The 22,703-nt window shown below is 53.0% G+C and overlaps 6 protein-coding genes across 6 annotated transcripts; 3 read left to right on the forward strand and 3 right to left on the reverse strand.

Moving 5' to 3' along the window:
- Window positions 1-563: 563 nt before the first annotated feature.
- On the forward strand, window positions 564-2,862 carry STEHIDRAFT_167754 (longevity assurance proteins LAG1/LAC1). The gene is made up of 8 exons (XM_007303006.1): window positions 564-951; window positions 1,008-1,052; window positions 1,116-1,273; window positions 1,330-1,743; window positions 1,799-1,961; window positions 2,025-2,246; window positions 2,325-2,462; window positions 2,558-2,862. Exons 1-8 carry the CDS (start codon window positions 887-889, stop codon window positions 2,694-2,696), a joined length of 1,344 nt encoding a protein of 447 aa, XP_007303068.1. The 5' UTR covers window positions 564-886; the 3' UTR covers window positions 2,697-2,862.
- A 392-nt stretch (window positions 2,863-3,254) lies between these two features.
- STEHIDRAFT_77511 (multidrug efflux transporter AcrB transmembrane domain-containing protein) lies at window positions 3,255-8,959 on the forward strand. Its single transcript, XM_007302412.1, has 8 exons — window positions 3,255-3,447; window positions 3,509-6,022; window positions 6,082-6,304; window positions 6,363-7,402; window positions 7,461-7,535; window positions 7,592-7,755; window positions 7,816-8,669; window positions 8,740-8,959. The coding sequence occupies exons 1-7, from the start codon at window positions 3,343-3,345 to the stop codon at window positions 7,853-7,855; spliced, it is 4,161 nt and encodes a 1,386-aa protein (XP_007302474.1). The 5' UTR covers window positions 3,255-3,342; the 3' UTR covers window positions 7,856-8,669; window positions 8,740-8,959.
- A 248-nt stretch (window positions 8,960-9,207) lies between these two features.
- STEHIDRAFT_95696 (uncharacterized protein) lies at window positions 9,208-13,952 on the reverse strand. The gene is made up of 3 exons (XM_007303007.1): window positions 12,614-13,952; window positions 12,231-12,551; window positions 9,208-12,151 (listed from the first exon to the last, which is right to left on the reverse strand). Exons 1-3 carry the CDS (start codon window positions 13,564-13,566, stop codon window positions 11,050-11,052), a joined length of 2,376 nt encoding a protein of 791 aa, XP_007303069.1. The 5' UTR covers window positions 13,567-13,952; the 3' UTR covers window positions 9,208-11,049.
- A 2,046-nt stretch (window positions 13,953-15,998) lies between these two features.
- On the reverse strand, window positions 15,999-17,480 carry STEHIDRAFT_120638 (Dihydroorotase). The gene is made up of 5 exons (XM_007303008.1): window positions 17,268-17,480; window positions 17,053-17,212; window positions 16,852-16,997; window positions 16,525-16,798; window positions 15,999-16,444 (listed from the first exon to the last, which is right to left on the reverse strand). The coding sequence occupies exons 1-5, from the start codon at window positions 17,388-17,390 to the stop codon at window positions 16,092-16,094; spliced, it is 1,056 nt and encodes a 351-aa protein (XP_007303070.1). The 5' UTR covers window positions 17,391-17,480; the 3' UTR covers window positions 15,999-16,091.
- A 225-nt stretch (window positions 17,481-17,705) lies between these two features.
- STEHIDRAFT_77517 (kinesin-domain-containing protein) lies at window positions 17,706-21,301 on the forward strand (the record flags this gene model as incomplete). The annotated part of the gene is made up of 3 exons (XM_007302413.1): window positions 17,706-17,736; window positions 17,798-18,168; window positions 18,228-21,301. 3 exons carry the CDS (start codon window positions 17,706-17,708, stop codon window positions 21,024-21,026), a joined length of 3,201 nt encoding a protein of 1,066 aa, XP_007302475.1. The 3' UTR covers window positions 21,027-21,301.
- An 84-nt stretch (window positions 21,302-21,385) lies between these two features.
- Window positions 21,386-22,579, reverse strand: STEHIDRAFT_120640 (supernatant protein factor C-terminal domain-containing protein). The gene is made up of 6 exons (XM_007303009.1): window positions 22,361-22,579; window positions 22,255-22,308; window positions 22,046-22,185; window positions 21,938-21,981; window positions 21,678-21,880; window positions 21,386-21,609 (listed from the first exon to the last, which is right to left on the reverse strand). Exons 1-6 carry the CDS (start codon window positions 22,502-22,504, stop codon window positions 21,580-21,582), a joined length of 615 nt encoding a protein of 204 aa, XP_007303071.1. The 5' UTR covers window positions 22,505-22,579; the 3' UTR covers window positions 21,386-21,579.
- Window positions 22,580-22,703: the final 124 nt, after the last annotated feature.

Consider the following 22,703-nt stretch of genomic DNA (forward strand, 5'->3'; position numbering starts at 1 on the left):
AGTGCACCAAGGGTTGGAGATAAAGCAGGGACGCAGTGGCAAGGGACAGACGAAACATTATATGACAACGTATCAAAGAGAGTGGATTTGTCGTAGACTTTTGGAAGTAATGGACCAGCCGATTGGGAAGAAAGAGAGAATGAGAGCTCTGGGTAGCAATTTACTGTCTTATATACAAACAATTATCGGATGAAGCACTCCTTGTGAGTCCAACCGTAGGCTGACACTGCACCGGGCTGCCAGGCTTGCTCAAGTTCAAGTTGCCTAAGACATTTCATGCACTCTGAGATACGAAGTAAGACGCCTGGGTCTAGACCAATCTGATTTTATGCTAGCAATAACCAGGGAGTATCCAGCAAAAAGAGTGCAAGGAGCTGCAAAACTAAAGGACCTTACAGCATGGAGTCGGATGATGATGGTAGCAGCCTGAGGGCTCATCCCAAGTTGCCACAGTGAAGCGGAGGCCGTGCGAGCGGTGGCGCGTGGCGGTACGTAACCTAAAATCGAGATTGAACTGTCGCAGAAGTTAGAACTCTGCTCATGCCCAATCAGTCCTCCCTTTCGATGCAGGCATCTTTAGTATTTTCTGACTGCATCTTACCTCCACTGATTCTCTCCAGTACATGCCGAACACCTGGGTACAACACTGTAAGGAATAGTTTCGGCTTTGCCGGAAGCCCTGCCGGTGCAGAGTACAGCCAGTCGGCATGAATGGTTCCAACTAGGTCATTGCAAGGCTCGCAAAAGGAAAACTTATCGTCACAAATAGAGTCTGCTTTCTGGTCGTGTACAAAACACTGTCTATCACGAGGCGAAGTTCGCGTCATGCCCGAGTCAGCCCGGCGTTCTCTCGGAGTCTGCTTTCTTCGCCGTGTACCACTCGGACATGGCATCCATGTCGAACAACAAAATCCGCACGAATAGAGGTCGCGCCTGTTCCCTCTCCTGCGAGTACGTCTAGTTCATATGTGCTCTCTAGTTTCCATCGACCAAGACATATCTTTCAGAACGGACACCTCGCACCATCTCATAAGCTCATCTATGTCTCAGACGTGAGTACGGTACTTCTCTTCATAACCGGCGTCCTGTTCTTGATACCTCATTCACCGAGACAGACCACTTGGAACCCCTACTGCTAATGGTTATCAGAACAATGTATCCCCCTCTTCCTCTTTCCGGCCTATAGTACCCCATCCGAAGTGGACTATCGGTACTCCAGAATCGAGAGGCTTTTGGGATGATCTCAAGACTTTCCGTTGGGTCATCGTACCAAGTATGTGTTTTCATCGGTTGGCTCAGGACTGAATGATTTATCTTATATGCTTTTAGCTTCCTCTCTTCGTATGCTGCTCGTTCCAATCGTTCTCCACCTCCAATGGAAGTACATCACCCCGCTGTTCATTGATGACCCACCTCCAAGCCCGTTCGGAGCCATGCTTTTTATATCCCACCCTACCCCGTCCCCGACCGGTAACCCGAGCGATGCTCGCTATCGAAAAGGTTACCTCGATCTTATCTTCATCGCCTATCATGTCGTTTTCTTTTCCTTCCTCCGACAGAGCGTGATTCTGTATCTCTGCCGCCCTTTCGCCCAACATTTCGGGATCCGCAAGGAAGGAAAACTAGCTCGATTTGGCGAACAAGGATATGCTGTCGTCTACTTCGTTATTTCTGGTTTGTGGGGGATACATATCATGTCGCAGCTGCCTACCTGGTGGTACCGCACGGATGCTTTTTGGATTGGTCTGCGTTCCGTTTCTTTAATGGGACAATTACTAGATCTTACTACCCTCTTCAGATTATCCTCATTGGCAGATGAAGCCCAACCTGAAACGCTATTACCTTATGCAGGCTGCATACTGGTGTCAACAGTTCGTCGTGCTCGTCTTGCGCCTCGAGAAACCTAGGAAGGATTATCATGAGCTCGTCGCACACCATTTTGTCACGCTCTGGCTCATTGGGTACGTCTCTGGCCCATCTACCATCGTTCACGCCATTTTTTAATTGTATTTCTCCATAACTAGCTGGAGCTATCTCATCAATCTCACCTATATCGGTAACGCTGTCTACATATCCATGGACATCCCAGATGTCGGCCTTGCTTTCTGCTCCATTCTTAACTACCTACAGCTCGATCGCACCAAGGTCGCATGCTTCGTGGTCTTCATGGGCACTTGGGCCTATTTCCGACACTATCTGAATATCATCATGCTCTGGTCTGTCTACTCTGAGTTTGACCTCATGCCGTGCGTTGTCTTCTCTCAGCTCCACAACATATGGAGGTTGCCCCATGCTGATGATTGAACGTTGGACCTGCGATTTAGTGAGAGCAGCAAACGCTGGGCACCTGAAGATGGCGTGTGGATGGTCTGGTGGATGAAATGGCAGATATTCACGCCTCTCTTCCTCCTTCATTGTCTCAATCTCTTTTGGTTCTACCTCATCCTTCGCATCCTCTATCGGTACGTTCGTGCCTCTTTGATTTATACTCGTCTGCACTCAAAAGTACTGACTTGTACCCCTGAATATACCTTGGATTCCGAATGGGTCCGTGTAGCGCTCTTACCCAGCCCAAAGTCACTGATATCCGTTCAGACGACGAAGATGAGGGCGCCGAGAATGACGGCGAACAGGAGAAAGAGTCCGTGACTTTTGCTTGCGAAACCGGCGAATCGGATTTCGCCACAATTGATTGATTCCAGCCGTTGGACGTTGCAAACTGGTATGGTTGGAAGTTCACTAGTTGATTTAGGGAGAAAGGAAAGTCTGGGAGTCTCGCGTTGTATGCTTGAATTCCAATAGAATTCGCTCGTTGGGTGAAGCACCATAGATACATTGAGCCAGTTGACACCATATACGGCCACTGTCACGGTTGGAAACAGCGTGAAGACTTCTGCGTGTTCGGGGGACCGTATGATATGCATGACTATTCAAACAATATCTTCAATAAACGACAGGCTCCGACGAATCTGCACTTAGCTGAAGGTATGATCAGCTACATCATCCTCGTGTCGCGGCAAGATTCCCATCTATTTCCCTCGCACATCGCCAGATTGAACTAACACATTCACATCTGATCGCCGCTCGATGTCTGGAAGGGAAGAAGTCTGAAGAAGTGCAGAACCCAGATCGCTGCTGACTGGCAGGGTACCGGTGCCCCTCAGAAACGGATCTAATCTAATCTTATCGGCGAGCTCTTGGTGACGTCTCTCAACCGAAGTCGAGCGCGCTGCTTCTTGGTTGGCTGCCTCCAAGTACTTGCCCTCTCGCCGCCACTATATCTCGCATATTGGGGCCAATTGTCACTCACCTTGAAATAAGCTCTTCATATTGTCGGCCGAAATGGCTACATTTGCTGAAGGGCGATGCGCAATGAAAGGGTCGTGTGGGTCCAAGGGATGGTTTGGGAAACCTCTTCCATGTCCCTACGACGGTCCTCCGGAACAAGTGCGCCCCCCATCTTGCGACTCATAGTCTGCATACTCATAGTAGTTAATCTTTGCTCCAGCCAGATGATGAGACTCGCTCTTTGCTGGTCTCTGTCTGCGGGTCCGACTTCGCGGATGGTCCTACCTGCTGCGACGATAGCCAGCTCGAAATTCTTCGTGACAACCTCAACCAAGCAGAGCCTATCCTATCATCATGCCCTGCCTGCCGAAATAACTTCAGGTCTTTCTTCTGCCACTTTACTTGCACGCCAAACCAGGCTTCCTTTGTCAACGTAACATCAACCCAGACGTCTTCGACAGGAAAGACCGCAGTAGCATCCCTCGACTTCTTCGTCGGAGAGGAGCACGGGACGGGTTTCTTCGATAGCTGCAAGAATGTACAGATGGGGGCTGCCAACACGTATGCCATGGACCTCATCGGAGGAGGCGCCAAGGATTATCACGGCTTCTTCAGTTTCTTGGGCGAGGAGAAGGACCTCGGCAGCCCCTTCCAGATCAATTTCCCTACTACCGCGCCACCAGATATCAATCCATATAATCCTCCAGCCAGAAACTGCTGGGACAACGACCTTCTCAGTCGGTGTACGTGTATTGACTGCCCTCAAATATGTCCAGAACTTGCCCCCATTCCTGCACCCGGATCCGGGCCCAGTTGTCACGTCGGTTCCGTGACGTGTCTGTCCTTCGTACTTATCCTCATGTATTCCGCGTGCGTATTCGCCTTCTTCTTCGGATTCAGCATTCAAGCTGTTCTTCGACGTAAGAAGGAGAAGAAATACGACCAAGTATTGTCCGCAGAGACCTCGTCAGATACACCGCTTTCTCCACGAACTCACACCCATGGCCTCATCGGCGCGTCCTCATTGGCCCGTTACGTCGACGGCGAACAATCCAGCGGTCATACCGACACCCGTAGCTTAGGCCGTGGTGTGCAGCTCCTCGACCCCATAGAGACGGTTCAGCCACGGCAGTACCGTCTCAACTCAGTCCTCCGCTCCTTCTTCTACCGCCTCGGTCAAATATCTGCGTCATCTCCGTGGCTCGTCTTGGCAGGCATGTTCACTGTCGTCGGACTGTTGAATATCGGCTGGAAGAACTTCAGTGTGGAAACGGACCCCGTTCGACTCTGGGTGGCGCCCGATTCAGAGAGCAAGGTGCAAAAGGAGTACTTCGACGAGCACTTCGGTCCCTTCTACCGCACGGAGCAGATATTCGCCACCGCTATTCCCGCCACTGTCTCCCACGTTGAGGGCTCCGTCGAGCAGACAAGCACGGAATCGAAGCCACCCGTACTTTCATGGGAAACCCTAAAATTCTGGTTCAAGGTCAACTCCGATATTCGCTCTCTTACTTCTTCACCAAACGGATACCAGCTCTCCGACGTGTGTTTCAAACCCGCAGGACCGAGTGGCGCATGTGTTCTCCAATCCGTCACAGCCTGGTTCGGAGACGACATCGAGAACACCACCCCAGACGACTGGGCTAAGCGCATAGAGAAGTGTGCAAGCACCCCTGTGGACTGTCTTCCGGACTTCCAGCAGCCTTTGGGCCCGAAGTACGTCCTTGGAGGAGTCCCTGATACAGAACACAAATACTTGAATGCGGAAGCTCTGGTGATGACCGTCGTCGTCTCGGACTCTCTGGATCCGGAGGTGCAGGACAAGGCGATGGAATGGGAAAGGACTTTGCGCGAGTACCTTGTCCGACTGAGCGAGAATGCCCCTGGAGAGGTCGGGTTAGAGATCTCCTTCTCTACCGGAGTATCTCTCGAGGAGGAAATCAATAAGAGCACAAACACGGATGTCAAAATCGTCGTCCTCTCGTACCTTGCCATGTTCGTCTACATATCGTTGACGCTCGGGAACGGATTCGCGAACCAGGAGGAGGAAGGCGTTGTATCGTCAATACACAATTGGGCGGTCAATTTCCCGAAATTCTTCACCCGTTCTCACATAACCTCTTCCACCCTCTCGATTGACTCTCGCAATACTCCTCGATTTTTCCCTCGCTTGCCTCGTAAGCTGTTTATCGGATCGAAATTCACCCTCGGCCTCTTTGGTATCTCCCTCGTCATCCTATCCGTCTCGACTTCTATCGGACTGTTCTCCGCACTTGGTGTCAAAGTGACTCTCATCATCGCCGAGGTCATCCCTTTCCTCGTTCTGGCTGTCGGCGTCGACAATGTCTTCATCCTCGTCCACGAACTCGACCGACAAAATATGCTTCACGGTCCAAACGCAGCCCCGCCCGAACAGCCTCTCAATTACGCTTCCGCCACCTCCCCTATATCTCGGCGCTCGCAATTCGAGTCGCATGATGACTCCGTCGATGCTCGGTCAGTGCCGTTGTACTTGTCGCCAGAGGAGCGTGTGGCGAGGACATTAGCTAGGATGGGCCCTTCGATCTTACTGAGCACTATCACGGAGACATTCGCATTTGCGCTGGGGGCTTTAGTACCAATGCCAGCAGTCAGAAACTTTGCTCTGTATGCGGCTGGTAGTGTGCTCTTGAATGCAATTCTGCAAGTCACGGTGTTCATCAGTGCTCTCGTGCTTGATCTGCGACGGGTTGAGGTCGGACATCCACTCATCTTACTGCTGTTACGCCATCCGCTAAATCTTGATTTATGTAGTCGAACAGGGTGGACTGCTTCCCGTGCATCAGGTTGCCCTCTCGAATTCAACTCCTGGAGGCCGCCCCTACAGCAACTAGCATCGGTACACTAGCGCGACTCATTCGCAAATACTATGCTCCGTTCCTTTTGAAGCCTGTCGTCAAAGGCGTGGTGCTAGCTATCTTCAGTGGAATCTTCGTTGCATCCGTGATTTCTATGCAGCATATCGAACTCGGTCTTGGTGAATCATGTGTCCTATCCTCGAGCGTTTGGTTTTTGCTGACATTTTCCTCTCATAGATCAACGGTTGGCTTTACCTTCAGAGTCTTACCTGGTCCCCTACTTCAACAGCCTGGACGCTTACTTAGACGTCGGGCCACCCGTCTACTTCGTCACGCACGATGTTGACGTCACCCACCGAGAAGGCCAACGTAATCTTTGTGGCCGGTTCACAACCTGCCAGGACGGCTCCGTCGCAAACGTTCTCGAGGCCGAACGCAAGAGGCCAGACGTCTCATTCATTTCTGAACCCACAGCGTCATGGATCGACGACTATTTCGCCTGGCTCAACCCCACAAATGATGCTTGCTGTCGTGTCAGGCGACGGGACCCCACAGTTTTCTGTTCAGAACGCGATTCGCCTCGGCTCTGTCGACCATGCTTCGAAGGTCACGAACCAGCCTGGAATATTACGATGAGCGGCTTCCCAGAGGGCGAGGAGTTTATGCAATACATCCAACATTGGCTCGATTCGCCCACGACGGAAGAGTGTCCACTCGCTGGGAAGGCATCGTTTGGTACGGCATTGTCGCTCAGCCCAGACGAGGACAACATCGTGGCGTCACACTTCCGCACCTTCACCAAACCCTTGAAGAACCAGGCCGACTTCATCAATGCCTTTGCTGCCGCACATCGTGTCGCAAATGACCTTTCGGAGCAGACTGGAGCTACCGTGTTCCCATACTCGCTCTTCTTCGTTTTCTTCGACCAATATGCGCACATCGTCTCCATTACGCAAGAGGTCCTAGGCCTTGGCCTCGCCTCGGTTCTGATCATGACAGCGCTCCTGCTTGGGTCGTGGAGGACAGGTACGATCGTTACCGCCGTGGTGGCGTTGACAGTGGTCAATGTTATGGGTGTTATGGGCATCTGGGGTATCAGTCTGAACGCGATCAGTCTCGTCAATTTGGTCATCTCGTTGGGTATCGCGGTCGAGTTTTGTGCACATGTGGCGCGAGCGTTCATGAGCTGTGGCTCTGGTTTGCCGACCGACCATCCTGCGGGGCAAAAGGAGCGGGATGAGAGGATGTGGACGGCGTTGGTGGACGTGGGTCCTTCGGTATGCATGCTTCTTGTTCTCGTTCGGATATCCTCTAATATAATTGTTCATACCGCAGGTCTTATCGGGCATCACGTTCACTAAGCTCATTGGGATGTGCGTCCTGGCGCTTACACGGTCAAAGCTGTTGGAGGTGAGTATCCTCAGTTTAGAGCATTTGTTTGTAAACTTATTGCCTTCGTCCCAAAGATCTACTACTTCCGAATGTGGCTCACACTCATCATTTCTGGAGCACTCCATGGGCTGGTCCTTCTCCCCGTCATCCTCAGTTTGACAGGTGGGCCTGGCTTCCCTCTCCAGGAGGCGGATGAAGAATGGATGTCGAACGCCATCAGAAACGACTATGAATACACGTAAGTGGCCGAAGTTGAACATATAGTGGGACTACACGAATGCTGACCCAGATCATTCAGGCCCTTCCTTGCTGATGATGACTCAGTGCACAGCGATTAGAACCCTTTTCATGTCTTTGTATGACCCTAGGATATTTCTGCGATTTTTGTAATGGAGCAATGGGACCTCGCAAGTCCACATACCGTGTTTTGGACAGACACTAAGTAGTACAAGAGTGAACAAAAAAGAAAGTGTCTGAACACAAGAAGCACTGAGCAACAAACCAGCCCCTACGCATCCTTGACAGGGGGAGGGGACCTCGACCGCGAATCACGAATGTCATCCCTGCTAGGACTTCTCCTTCCCCGACTGTACGACACAGACCGACTTCGACTCCTGCTGTACCTCGAATACGAAGAGTACGACCTCGATCGAGACCTCGGCGTGATCGAACGCGTACGCGAACGACTCGAGCGCACAGAATAACTCGGTGACCTCGTTCTCGACCTTCCTCTTCCATATCCTCCCCTCTCATAACTCGGCGACCTCCTCCTCGGCGGCAACCCTCCAACTCTCCGGATAGGCGAACGCGACCTCGAGCGCGATATAGGTCGGTAAGGACCCCTGTCCCTCGGAGGGAGCCTTCTCCCATAGGGTCGACGGTAGGAGTCGTCAGGACGGCCAAAGGGCCTCCTGGCACCACCGTATCTGGGGGAACGGGAACGAGAGCGAGAGCGAGATAAAGAGCGGGCTCTACCGCGACGAGGGGGTGGAGAGCGGGTACGGGAGCGAGAGCGTGGGCGGACGGGGAGGTCTGAGAGTTCGACTTTGACGATGGATCCGTCGAGTTGACCGCCGTCCATGTGGGAGACGGCTTTGCGCGCAGAGGCAGGCTCTGCGTATTCTAGGGCTGCTTTGCCTCTGTTTTGGCCGGCTGTGAAACAATGAAGCCAGACACGTCAGTCCATGTATTAAGATCCAAAGCTGTAGGACTATTTCCGCACATTTTGGAAAGGTAGGGAGATCAAGTTTCGTGATCGTGCCATAGAAGCCGAAGATGGTTTGAAGGTGGCTTTCGACGACGTTACGCGTCAGGTTGGTGATAACGACGACTTTTGCATCAGAGGAGCCATTCTCCATATCCACGTCCATGTCTCGGGCTGCATCTGGCGAAGGCGAACGTCCTGCCGACATATTGCTTGGGTTGAACGGAGGAGATTGTCGTGGTCGGCGTCAGGATTGGAAGAGCTCGCGTTACAATTCCGTCACGTTCGTTACACTCACCGCCACATCAACCGTGGGGAAATATATGCCTGCGCCACATCGAATCTTAGGAAAGCATTCTTCACCAAGACATCGGGGAGCACAGTCACACCAAGATGTCTTTTTAGAAAATGTAGCGTGTCAATGCTCATAATTTGTATGTATGTATCCATTGAAACCTCCAACCTACACCCAACCAAGTAGAGGGACCAGATATAGTAGGTATAGGTGACCAGTAAAGGAGGCAGACGAAAAACCGTGGATGTACAATACGTAACTTATGATGCATCATGCGTGCCGTGTGGTATGTTTGCGAGACTCGAAGAGGGAAGGGGGAAGGGGAGGAGGAGAAGGTGTAGGATTGAAATGATCGCCATTACGGAAAGTTATGGGTCGTAGGTAAGTGTAGTAGGTCGGTAGCAGAAAGTTGGATAGTTAAATAATCAGCCGGAAGAGATCAGAATCAGAACGAGACTGGGGACTGAGGACCGAGCGAAAAGAGAACTACCAGGAGACCGACCGGATCAAAAGTCTATACTCGACTATGGGACAGCAAGTATGAACACTGACGGACTAGACGACAAACGACGGGACGAGTGAGCGAGTGGGGTGGGGGGAGTGGGGATGACAGTGGGGTAGGGTGGAGATATAGATGTTGAATGGGGGCGGAGAGGGAGAGGAAAGGCGCTATTGGCCTGAAGTGCGAGTGGTACCGTGGAGGGCAGGACGAAGATGGTGGACCTGATGGGGAGGAAGGGGAGGGAAGCGGGGTGGGGCAGTAAGAGACCAATATCGACGAAACGATGTGATCGAATGGAGAATGACAGAGAGGAATGAAGAGATAAAAAAAAAGCGAAAAAGATTTTTAAGGGTTTTATCAAAAGAGAGGACGTTTTTCCGAGTGTTTTTGTGCGGGTTTCGTAGTAGACTAGACGTAGCACGTAGCGCGAGGGTTCAACTAAACCGAACAATCAATGAGAACGAGACGAAAGACGAGGAGAAATAATAATGAGGAGCGAACAGAGAAGCAGAAGTGAAAGACATGATGAGACGAGAAGTGAGAAATGGACCAAGAAGAGGAAGTGATGGGATGGGTAGCGTTATTAGGAGAATGAGATGTCAACTATATGCTGAACGATGAACATTGAACGATGAACGAGAAGAATGGATGAGGCATGGAATGATACTTGAGATCAGTGAAGGGGAATGAGGAGTCAGCATGAAAGGTGACCGCCGTCAGCGCCGGATAGCGCAGAGGCCACCCGTCCGACGACGGCATACGTCAAACAAATAAAGTAGACACCTATGAACAGAGTGGGGCAACGAAGACGAAAAGGAAGCGAACAACGAGACCCAATGCGTACGTACGTACGGAACGAAACGCGAAATGAAACAGGCGTGAACAGAAACAGAGATGAGAAACGAAAACAAGTACATCTCAAGGCCATGAAGATCCGCGTGCATTCTGTATGCGCAACGCGGTATAACAAACTGTCCTTGAATAATGCGGACCGAATGATGATGGATCGATAGATGGTCCTACCAGCCTCTCCTGGTCACGGTGTCGGAACGTTTGTAACGACAGCGAGCCAACGGAGTATGACGAGGGACGAGACTGAGACTGAGACTGAGATGAGAGAGATGGAATGAGACGAGAAGGCCTAGCTCCCTATGGACAAGATAGACGATGTCGTAGGAGACGGGGACGACGGGAGAGGCTGAGCAGGAAAAAATATAGTGCTGGCAAACAAAGTAAAGGAGACTGCTTGAGACTGGAGAGGATTGAAACGGGACCGGGGACAGATGTGCCAGAAGATTGACGGTAAAGACGTGAGAGAACATGAAGAAAGCGAATCAAGCGAGAACATATATGTTGAGCCGTCTATGCGATGTTATATGGATCGCTGTAGCGAGCATGGCCCAGTGGAAAAGAATTGACAGAAGGAAAGGAAATGGAAAGATTACGGGCCATCTGAGCCACGATCCACAGCGCAAGCGTCCACGGCGCGAAGCGTAGTGTTGAGAGTCCAGTCACTCCATCAAGAAGAGCATCAAGCCCTGATCCATGTCGGCTGGTAAGGCGCCATTGACTCTTGGCCAAAAGGTCGTCCGTATGCATGCCCATACCCGTACCTATCCATCGCATGCCAGTGCAGCTCGGGCGGTGTCGGAAGTTTCTGCATGGCCATCCTCGCATCACTGTACAGGTGGCCGAACTGCGACTGCGAGTACGACTGAGAAAGCGAACGGTTATGCTGCTGGCCGTGACCAGGCGCGTAGTTCTCGAGGTACGAGGAGGACGATCGGGTATGGTTGTGCACGTGTGGATGCGACTGAATGGGCTGCGCGGGCGCGCCGTTCGAACTGTTGTCGTACCCCTGGCTGTATTGAGGGTAGATCGGGGGAAGCTGTACCCTGGGTTGTACTTGATACATCGGGTCCCAGATAGGCTGAGGCTGAGGCGGGTAACCCGAAACGTGCATCACGGACGAGAGGAAAGGTGCGACAGGGCCTAAAATGGGCGCAGAAGGCGGAGCCATGGAGGGCTGGACGGCCACGTATTGACTTTGAACGCGATGGTCATCACGACGGATCGGTTCATCTGCCGCAGGACTCCATTTGGCAGGTGGCGGAAGGGTCCTCTCCCGCATCTGCCAGTCGCAGTGCTGAAGCAGCGAAGGCAGCACAATCTCCCTCTGACTGTCCCTAGAGGTGTCACGGACGGAAGTGCGACGTCTCGGGATGTACTCCTCGCGAAGGGGCCCGTCTTCATCCAAATCGATCTCCATGATTTCATGGTTGGAGCTCTCGCCAAGGCCAAGCTTCTCCTTCTTCCGCTCCTCAAGGCCAAGGAAAACAGGCTCGTAATGAGAGTATCCGCAGGACGGGGAACAAGGGTGTGCGACCTTCACGACCGTGACCGCTTCGATAAGATCATCAAGGGTCTTGCGCACGATGGAGTGCGGATTCGAAGAAGGACGAGAGATGGGCTGAGGCTGGGACGAGGTCGAAGAAGAGATGTGGCCAGCCAAAGTATGTTGGAGCCATTTGGACCACGCCTCCGGAGAGACAGAGAGATCATGAGAGAAAACTTCGAGCGCACAGGCCTCGAGGCGGTTGAGCGACTGGATCGGCACGTTGGAGATAGTATGCCTGTGAAGCGGAGCAGGAAAAGTAAGAAGGAATTCACAATCGATGCATTGACGGATGCGAAGAGAAAATAAGAACGCACCAAGTCTTGTTGGAGAATGTATGGTCGTCCAACCACTTATTCGCAAGCATGCATCCAAGCAGGACCAACCTGTACGGAGCTTGCTGTTCGTTATGCATCCGCTCGTGCGGGTGATATCCAAACAGTTCGGCCCTGAAAAGGGTCTCCTTCTGCTGCGCGGAGCTAAACGACACGGGCCCGAAGTAGACCGGGAGGTGAACGATGTACCACACGGCCAAGACGATAGCGGTCGGTTGAAGCAAGGTCGACATGAAAAGAGAGCGAATGGAGCTGGCCAGATACGTGGGTGGAATGCTGGAATGGCGATTGAGCGGCGAATCACTGGAGAAAACAACCTGTCAGCTATAATTTTACGTGTTGATATTAGCAAAAGATGTACGTACCCAGATGCTACGAAACTTGGAGGAAGATCGGTGCCCATTATGCAGGCCTTCCAGACGTACGACGCCATCCACTCTGCAAGAGGGTCCGCGACTTTCTTATAAGCGGTCGTGGCAGAGGGAGGTGCGACAGGGTCCACAACGGCCGGAACTTCGACCGGGTGAGCTGGTGGATGCACATAGGTCGGAGGTAGCGCAAACATCTGAGGCTGGTACGGGACGTTCATGGCGGGATGGTAGACTGTTGCGGAAACAGCACGATCGACGAAGTCACCGAAGGGGGTGACTGGGCCGAGGGGGCTGGACGCAGGACCAACGCCGTCATCGGGCTCGGGGGACGTTCCGTCATAAGTAGGAGAGTACGTAGCAGTCTCAGTGTCCTCGCCGTCGTGGGAGAGACTCTGGTTGCCATCGTGCCCTTGGTGGTGAGGAGGAAGATAATGAGTGTCAAGTGCCATTTGTGGGCCGGGCTGAGAGTCGGGAGAAGAAGCGCTCCACTGGCTCTCGATCTCGTAATCCAGGGAGTTGAAGCTCATCTCATCATCGGCCTCCTCCTCCCAGTCGGGCTGAGGCTGAGCCTGGCTGTGAGAGGGATATTGGTCGGGATGGGAGAAGTGAGCGAAACCGGGCGGAATGCACGCTTGCGCGCGATCACCTTTAATAGCCGACGCGTTGCCCGCGTTGGCCAACCCATTAGGAAAACCCTGGAACTGGGCCGAGGAATGGTGGGTATCGTCCTCTTCCCAGATGCGACGGGGCCTGTCGCTGCGGGAGGAGGAAAGGGCGGAAGGCCACTCCTCGCGGGACCCAAAAGAGGGGAAGTGCCCCGGAGGAGGGCAAGGGAGAGAGAGCGTCAGTTTGTCTGAGCGGGCTTGGTGTTGATGGCCAGGGTAAACGGCGTGCTTGTTGACGGGGTGTGCACGAGCGGTGTCTTGGAATGGAACGGGCACTGGCATCTGCTGTGGGGAGCGTCGAGAAAGGGAGCGAGCGTTCGACCTGGCGGGGCAGTCGCGGTCGAAAACTTGCGGCGAGTGTAGCGATGTGGACGTTGTGGCTCTCGCGAGGCCTGAAGAGAGGGAAGGGTCGTGTAGCGGGTCGTAAAATAGGCGAAAAAGAGACCTGAGGAGTAGAGTGGAAGCCGAGGATAAAAGCTGAGCTTGTTCTGGTGGCGGACGCACAGCGAAGGCGTGCCTTTTGCGATGAACTGGTTCGGTGGGAGATGCTCTCTCTCGCCTCTGGCCTAGTCAGTCAGTGAGTATTGAGCAAGGCTGGCTTGGCTGGCTGGCTGGGACGTCGAGCAGGCTGGAGAAGGAGGTGGTTGAGGGAAGAGACAGAAACAAGCACCGTCCGGCTGTCAGCCACGAACGGATCGCCGCCTCAATCCCTTTTACCGTTTTATTTTCCCGGCCCGTGCCAACCGCCACGCGTCACGTCTCCCTCTCAACCGTTCGCCGTTCTGTTCTCTTGCATAATATTCGCATCGCTTTCGCCTCCATTACTCTTCCCCACTGCACGCCGCCGTCGCCTATCGTCCTCTCTGACTCCCCACAACCGACGACGCTCTCGAATGCAGTCACTTCTCGTCATCGAGCCGCATCCGGATCGCATCTATTACACGGCGGCACCTCGCCGGTGCGCAGTGTCTCCAATCCGAAACACACTCCGAAAGATGGCCCATCTTGATTCTCTTCTCCCATCGCCATCTCCATCGCCGCCTCTCCAAACGGATCCAAACCCTCGACCCCTTGTGCTCCCGATACAGATGTTCTCGACACTTGCTGGGACTCGCCGTCCCCTTTCGCGTGTCACACGCCAGAATCAGCTCCAACCCACACCTCCAACAGTCCTCAACGTTTGCTCATCCCAGGCACACGCGCACCCACATCGCACCGAAGAGTGTGCGCACGATGTTCATTGAACAGGAACTAATCGCCTCTCCATTGGTTCCCTTTGACTCGCTTTTGCAACCTGTGCCCGCAATGAATTTGTCTTGCGGGTTGATAATGAACTACCGGAAATAGCGGCGTCTGTTTCTCTGGATGACGGCGAACGTTCTCCTTCGGTGTGGCAACTCGCTCGGGCTGACTCTGCTTGCTACCGCCACGGTATACGTACCTAAAGGCTTCGACCTCTGGACATCAGCTGTGCTCTCTAAACCTATACAGGTTCTCTTGCTCCTGATACTGCGTCTGAGCTTCAATGCTGCCACACCAATCCTACACTGGCGTTGCTGCGGCAAGATCGTAGTCGACCTCCTGTTCTCAAAGCTCAGCTTTCGGCCACCCCTTTCTCTCTGACTCAGGGACAGTTCCGACCTTCCCATGTCGAGGCATCTGAATCATTTACGGACGCCCGACCCTTGCATACGTGTACCTCGGGATGTGGTGACGCGGCTCTCAAGGGCCAAGGCCGTCTCCTCCTCCTCTGCCGACTTAGCTTATTCTTCACGCACGACGACACAGGCCCAGCCTATCGCATCATCAGCATCATCATCATCTCTTCCAATAGAGCGCTGTGTCATTTACTTATAGGTCAGGATACAGATACATTCACGAGCTTGAGTGAAGCACCATGTACATATGTATGCACGAACGGACCGGAACCCATATCTTCGCCCCTTCTGATTCTGCCATCTCGACTCTTGGACTACGTACATATGCTCACGATAGGACGACTAGGCACAACCCTTCTCACGTTCAAGCACCCAGTGCTCTTTCTCTATTTCCTGGCCGGTCGGTCCAAGATCATCGATTGCGTTTTTTGAATCTCAGTCTTTCGCTAACTTATCTGCTAAGCTAAAGTATTTCTGGAAGGATGCACATATGTCATAGCTTCCCCGGAGAATTATACTAGGTCTGACTTCGGAGAGCGATTGGCTAGGATTGTATAACGAGAGGGATCTGATAACTTTTAGTACATTGATATAGACCGTCGCTTTATCTTGATGCTTGTGGCTTCCGATCCTAGCACCGAAAGACCTGAAATTTGAATGTTGCGTGGGGGGTGCATATAGTTAGTACACCATGTCCAGATCAACCTATTTGCAAGTCGTTCGGTTTGTGGGCTGTGGGAGGCTGAAAGACTCAGTATGTGTAAGCTTGTGGGTCCGCAGGGTGAGGGTAACATCTTGACATGTCAATGTTAGGCTTAAGCATTGTGAAGGACTTGTGGTGGTGTTCACTCCTAGTCCACCAAAATACTTACTGACCAATCGTGAATATTCATGTTCGTACCAGAACAGTTCCCACTCAGGTGGCAAGGTGTGTCTGGAGCGTAGGATGCTTCCGCGTGTTTACCGCGAGCTTTGAACTTCGACGTGTCCGTCTGAGTCCAACATTCAGAGGTTGAGCAGACGACGCTTGTGATATCATCTATCTTAAACCTTCCTGTAAACCTTAGAACGTTCGAAGCCGTAAACAGTAATCAGCAGAATACAAATTTTGAGTACATCCTCAACTTATTCGTCGGTACACTGTCACATTCACTCGATGATCTCCCAGCCGAGCTCCTTGCCAGCCCAAAACGGGACAACGCTCTCCCCTTCCAACGTCCACCTTTCATCCACCACCCTGCCCCCAACTTTCCGAAGTGTCACCTTCGCAGCAGCAGCACCCGCGCCGGAAATTTCCCTCCTGTAGAACCGCCGCCCATACGTGCTCGTGAAGTTTTCGAGGTTGTCGAGGGCACCGAATGACTCGAGAAGATGCGCCGTGAGGGGGAGGAGGATCGGGGATGTGTAGACTCCGGCGGCGCACGAATGTGATGGTGTCGAGATCGACTTTGTGCTCGGCGGGTGTGGCGCAGAATCAGAACCCAGGAAAAAGCGTGGATGACCTTCAAGAATCCGAAACAAAGAAGAGGATGCGTCAGTGCTGGACTAATGAATAAGTGGTACGGACGAAAACGAAACTGACCTTCACGGATGACTTCCCGCAGGGCTTCTCTGTCGTCGGGGAACTTCGCCACAGGTTTACAGAAGTTCCATGATTGACCGGCCCAGTCGTCGACGGTCAGGGTGAGGTGATGCGCGGTGATGGTGCAAGCCACGGTCTCCCCTAGGGATTTGACCGTTTCTACAGCGGCACGGGTCGTTGCGTGCTCGAGCACGATGCGGAGCTTGGGGAATCGGGCGTGCAGTTTGACGAGGTGAGGGAGGAAGGAGGGCTCTGCGTTGATGATATGTATGTTCTGTACTCATATGTGAATAGTGAGATATACGAGCAGGAAGGTGGGCCACGTACTGTCGCTGCATCCGACGGAACTTCGCCGTGAAGATTGAGGACCATGTCGACATCCTCCATGGCTTCGAACACAGGATAATACGCTTCGTACGACTCGATCCCTCCATCGCTATTAGTCGTGACGCCTCTCGGGTACGATTTGACACCTTCAAACCACAGAGATGAGCGGGACGTGCCATAAACGTTGCAGCAACTACTCACCAGCAATACCGGCTTTATTAGCCTTACGAATTTCTTCCGGAGTCAGCTCTGGAGACAGGTAAAGGGTCATCAGGTATTCCACATTCGGGTCGATCTTCTCCAGGCTTGCTTTGTACTCCAACGCCTGATCAGTCGTAGTGATAGGAGGTTTGAGATTGGGCTGAATGGACGAGACTATCTTAGAGGTAGGCCAGAGCAGAGTAGGTCGGCTGTACCATAACGTAGGCTAGATTGAATCCTCCTTTTCTGACGTGAGGAGTAACGAGCGCAGACATCTCTCCCTGCCTGAGATGGACATGGAAGTCCGCTGGAGAAGCTACGGAGATAGTTGTGGTCATTTCTGAAGTATGATCTTCAGATTGTGGGAGTCTCGATAGGGCGACGAAAGAGCTTTTGAGGAAACGGACTGTAGAGGATCAGGAAGAGGTGGGGTGCCACAAAACTGCAAGTTAGATTTCATTTTGTGGCGTCTCGTCGCGACGCGCGATCACGTGGCACACGTTCTCAATGTCGCGTGTTGGTTCAGTTCTCTGCGAATCGACTCGATTCTCTCCTTTCAACGACAACGACAACATATTGGCCGACCGTTACATATCCACGACGGTCGCCGCCCTTCTCCCTGACCCCTCCTTCCCTCCACACTCACATTGAACATGGTTTCTGCTGGCTCGATTACCGTCGCAGGTCTGTCCTTTGTCTTTGTCCTGATACCTAGTGTCAAAGCTCTGAAACGCATCCCCTTTAGTCCGCGTACGGCCGCCCTCGTCATGGGAGGCCGCTCGTCTCCCAGAACCATGCTATGATACAACTATCCGAGGAGATGGCACACTTGCGACCCCCAACAAGTCAGTGTCATCCATGTCTGCCGTCCGTGACATCGTCCAAGTCGTAGACGACCGCATCCTCACCTTCGACCCTGCCGAAACGGATCGAGCAAAGGCCTTTGTCGAGCGTGGATTTGTGCCCCCGGGGACTAAGCGGTATAAGGACAAACGCTTTATGTTTGACCGGGTATTCAGGCATGAGAGTTCGCAGCAGGAGGTGTTCGATGGGACGGCGCGCCCTCTGCTGAACAATTTGTTGGATGGATACAATGCGACTGTGTTCGCTTATGGTGTGCGTGTATTCTCCCGATGTATATTCAGCTACTCTCTCATAGTATTTGGGCCCTTCAGGCGACGGGGTGCGGAAAGACACATACGATCAGTGGCACGGACGCAGACCCTGGCATCATCTATCTCCTCATGGCCGACCTCTTCCAACGCATCGAGGACCGTAGGGACGACTACCACGTAGAAGTCTGCGTCACTTTCCTTGAGATCTATAACGAGGAGATCCGCGACCTCTTGTCAGAACAGGAGGGAGTTGGTCCACGAGGAGGTCTCCAGATCCGCGAGGACAAATCCGTCAAGGTCGTCGGTCTCACAGAGTTAAAGCCCAACACTGCCGAGGAAGTAAAGGAGATCGTCCTCCTGGGCAACTCAAGACGAACCCAATCCCCAACTCACGCCAACGAAACCTCATCCCGTTCGCACGCCGTGCTTCAGGTCCATGTCACCCAGGCTCCTCGTACCGCCTCAATAACGGAGGAGCGTACCGCAGCCACGCTTTCTATTATCGACTTGGCCGGCAGTGAACGGGCTGCTGCTACGTCCAACATGGGTAAACGCATGGTCGAGGGTGCTAACATCAACAAATCCCTCCTCGCCCTCGGAAACTGTATCAATGCTCTTTGCGAGAGCGGCGGCGCAGTACGCCACATCCCTTACCGGAACAGCAAACTCACTCGTCTGCTCAAGTTCTCACTTGGTGGTAACTGCAAGACCGTCATGATCGTCTGTATCGCCCCTACATCTATCCATTTCGACGACACACACAACACTCTACTCTATGCCGAGCGTGCCACAAAGATCAAGACACGCGTTGTAACACGCAACATCCTCAACGTCGACCGACATGTAGGACAATACGTCGAGGCCATCAACAGGCTCAACATCGAAGTCGCCGAGCTCAAGGCCAAACTCGCTGGAAAGATCAGTTCGGATGCCGACGTTATCCGAAGGAAGAAGGCGGAGGCGCAAGCAGAAGTAGATCGCGCGAAGCATGATATTCAGGCCAGAGCTGAGCAAACTCAGTCTTCGATTGCGGACGGCGCGATGTGCAGCGGAAAGCTTGCGTCAGCTCAGATCAAGCTCTCTGCCATTCGTGCCCGTCTCAACCAGCTGGACCAACTCGCTTCCACTTCACAACTATCCTCTGACCTCGAGGCCGAACGTGGTCTACTCAGGTCCCTCGCCGCTCCAGAGGAGGAAGCTACTCGTGCCGACAGCCCTCTGAACCTCCGCCTTCAGCGGTCCAATAATTCTAGCAGTATGTTCGAGGCGATGCTCCGAGCTGTGGCAGAGCGACGGTCTGACAGGCTCGACGAGGTGAGCGTCGACAATGTCCGACTCGATGCTCAGTATCGGAAAGCGGAGATGGAGAAGATCAAAGCGGAGGCGGAACGCGACTCTGTGAAGGACGCGATGAAGTCTCAATCTGATATGCTCGTCAACCTACTCGGCATGGTTGGTAGGTATACCGTCGTACTTCGGGACGCTAGTCGTTCGTTGCGGACGGCTCTGGATGAAGGGCGAGACGGCCTCGAAGGGACTGTTCGTGCCGTATCATCTGCTCTCAAGGATCTTTCGGAACAGAACGACGGAGACTTCCAATCCATGGTCGGGCATTCAACTTCGGCGTACGTTCTTGGCCCTGAAGCTACATCTACTCTCGATAGCTTCAAAGGCCACGTCAGGATAGCCGCCCCTCGCATGTCTACGACTACTGCCCCAGCCCCAGTCACTCAACAGCCGAAATTCAACAACGCTTCTCGTCGGTCGTCCTCCTATGGTGCCCTCGGCATAGCCTCACCAGCACGCAAGGCGCATATCAAATCGCCTCGTAAATCGCTTCGTAACAGTCTCTCTGGTGGACGCCAAAGTTTGTCTGGGATTGGCGCACCGTACCGTCGTCCCGTGGACAAGAAGGAGAAGAAGGGCGTGCAGTGGCGGGATCAGGCAGGACAGGGCGAGCTCGTCGACAACAAGTCTTTCAACGGCCCTTTATCTTCTTCCATGATCGGTTCCAGCAGCAAACCCTCTCCCTCTTCCGCCCGCCCGCCAGACGATGCCGATGTTTTCTCTGCATCTTCGCGTCCTGGGAGTCGTACCGGAGGATCGGAGAGTGACTGGGAGGACGAGAGGACCGAGGACAGTGTCAATTGGAGTTTCGCCGCGTTACCTTCACGCGACATGCCTCCGATGCGCGCCAGTACAGGCTCTTTACGACCCCGCCGACAAAGCCGGTTGGACTCCAGCTTCTTGAAGGCACGAGGGGCGCCGACTTTGGGTAGCCTAGCTGAGGACGACGAGAACGCTGAGGGACCAGCGAGTCCGCGTAGACGTTCAGGGCCGTTGTTGGATCGTAGCTTGAACCCTCAGCCCGAAGAGGCGTCAACGAGCAGTAGCGAAAGTGCCCCCGGAGGTTCACTACACATGCCCAAGGGTACTCGCGAGCGAATTACCCATACAAGTCCCAGACGTCCACCTCCTACACCACGAGCTGTCGGTGGCGGGGCCGTGAAGCCTACACGACGACGGTCGAACATCGGACCGATGCGAAGTGAGAAGATGAGGAGACGTTCGAGCCAGATTCCTCAGCTTTCGCCGCACAACAGGGAAGATGCTGAACCGAGCAAGAATAACGGCGGTGGACCGAAGCGGGTGTCGATGATGGGTGATGGGGATATGTCGGTTAGGAAGTCGCCTGCGAGGAAGCGTATTTCGTTGCTGACCATGGCTTCTCGGGGCATGAAGGCGGGTCGTCCTTCAAGGCTGCCGGGAAATACGTCGGTGTCGAATCTCTCGTTTGGGGACGTTAGTTCCAGCGCGGAGACGAGCTTCAAATCTGGGCCCAAGCCGACGTGGAAGTGATCCTGGATTTGACTTGCCCGTCTTGCTCTGCGACTTTGTTGTGTATACTTGATTCGTGTTCGTGTCCGTGTCCGTGTTCGTGTCTTGATTCTTTGGACCTTATACCCTTACGTGTCTCACAAGAATAATGTGCCGTGTCAGGATCTATCTTCGCCTACGCAGTCCCAGTCTTAGCATTAGTACATCACGATTAGTCGAGGTTTCCTACCCCATGTCATATAGCACGCCTCTGTTCATGATTACATCTTTCCACTATACGCGTCCGAGTCTGTCGTCATTGTATGTTCAACCTGTGCCATGTATACTACTCCATAGTTTCCAATCACATAGACTGTATTTACCAGCCGACGAAGAACTCGGTTTTGTTAAGGAGAATAAATCATGCCTTTTGCCCGCTATTCATCGAGTGAAGGCATCGTGAGGATTCAAGCGCCCGTCATCCTCCTGCCTGTTAGCAGGCACCGGGGCCATACAGCAATCGTGCCCAAAGGCACTTCCAGGGCACAGTAGATGATCCAGTAGAAGAAACGTGGTATGTATTAGTCCATGTAGATCATATAACACGCTTGACCTCGAAGAATGACTAGTAGCAAAAAGACGAAATAAGCAAAAAATACATCAAGTAACGGAAAGTTGATCATGAGAACGGACCTTCAGATAATAAACCTGCCACGCGCAAACTGCGAACAATACAAACGCCTGCAAGATGGACCACCATTTCACGCGTGCGTTTGTCGATTCGGCGGTGTTCCTGTGAGTGCGTTCACGGATGACGATGTATTCCTGCTCATCTTTGACGGCCGTTAGGTGGTTTGCCAAATAACGGATTTCTCGCTCGATCGGCGCCACGGTTTCTATTCATGTGAAGGTCAGTGTGGCGCGGCATGGCATTGGACTTGGAAACCACATACCATCCTCGCCTTCGCCAACATAAATGACTCCGTGTACGTTGAAGCTGAGTATGGCGTTCCTTGGTTCATACTTGCGCGAGAACCTACGAGGAGGGCGCGTCGACGTACCTAACAATCTTGTCCGCAATAGAACTCATTTGATTCGAGAAGCAGTATTCGTGGCGTCCGTCCTTGACTGCTGTGATAGACTGCTCTCCAGTAGACTTCTTGATATCCTTGACCATAGCATGTCCATCCGGATCCGCGATCTAGTATGCGTCAGGAGGAGTGAGAAGGCGAACCTAGCGTGGCGCGCCGCTTTCGTGGACGCAACTCACCCAGAAGTCAATGTCAAGGTGCCCTCCCCCACCGACTTGGTACGTGACGGTCATCTGAACTGATATCAGGCCAAGGCAATGATGATATTCAGGGACTTCCACGGACCTTGTCATTCCGGTGTAAATCCTCAAAGAAACACTCCTTCGTTGAGGCGGACACGTCAATCAAATGAGCGGACGTGAGTGATGCAAGAAGAGGCAACAAAGCAAAGCAGAAAACAAGAATATTCTGGGTCAATCCTCTAGCCATTTTGAAGGGTACCAGGGCCAGTGTAGAGGAAAACAAGCAGAGTCTGTCGTCTCAGACGAGGCAGGTGAAAGAGAGGTTGGAGAGCGGAAGGCGGAGGCGTGGCCGGGGTCCGAAGCCGATTGGAGGATGATGTTCCATCTTGGGCGCCGGGTTCCACTTCTGATCGCTGCACGCGACGCCTCTTGCTTTTCTTCTCTCC

Source organism: Stereum hirsutum (genome assembly GCF_000264905.1).
Source record: "Stereum hirsutum FP-91666 SS1 unplaced genomic scaffold STEHIscaffold_5, whole genome shotgun sequence".
NCBI classification, from domain to species: Eukaryota; Fungi; Basidiomycota; class Agaricomycetes; order Russulales; family Stereaceae; genus Stereum; species Stereum hirsutum.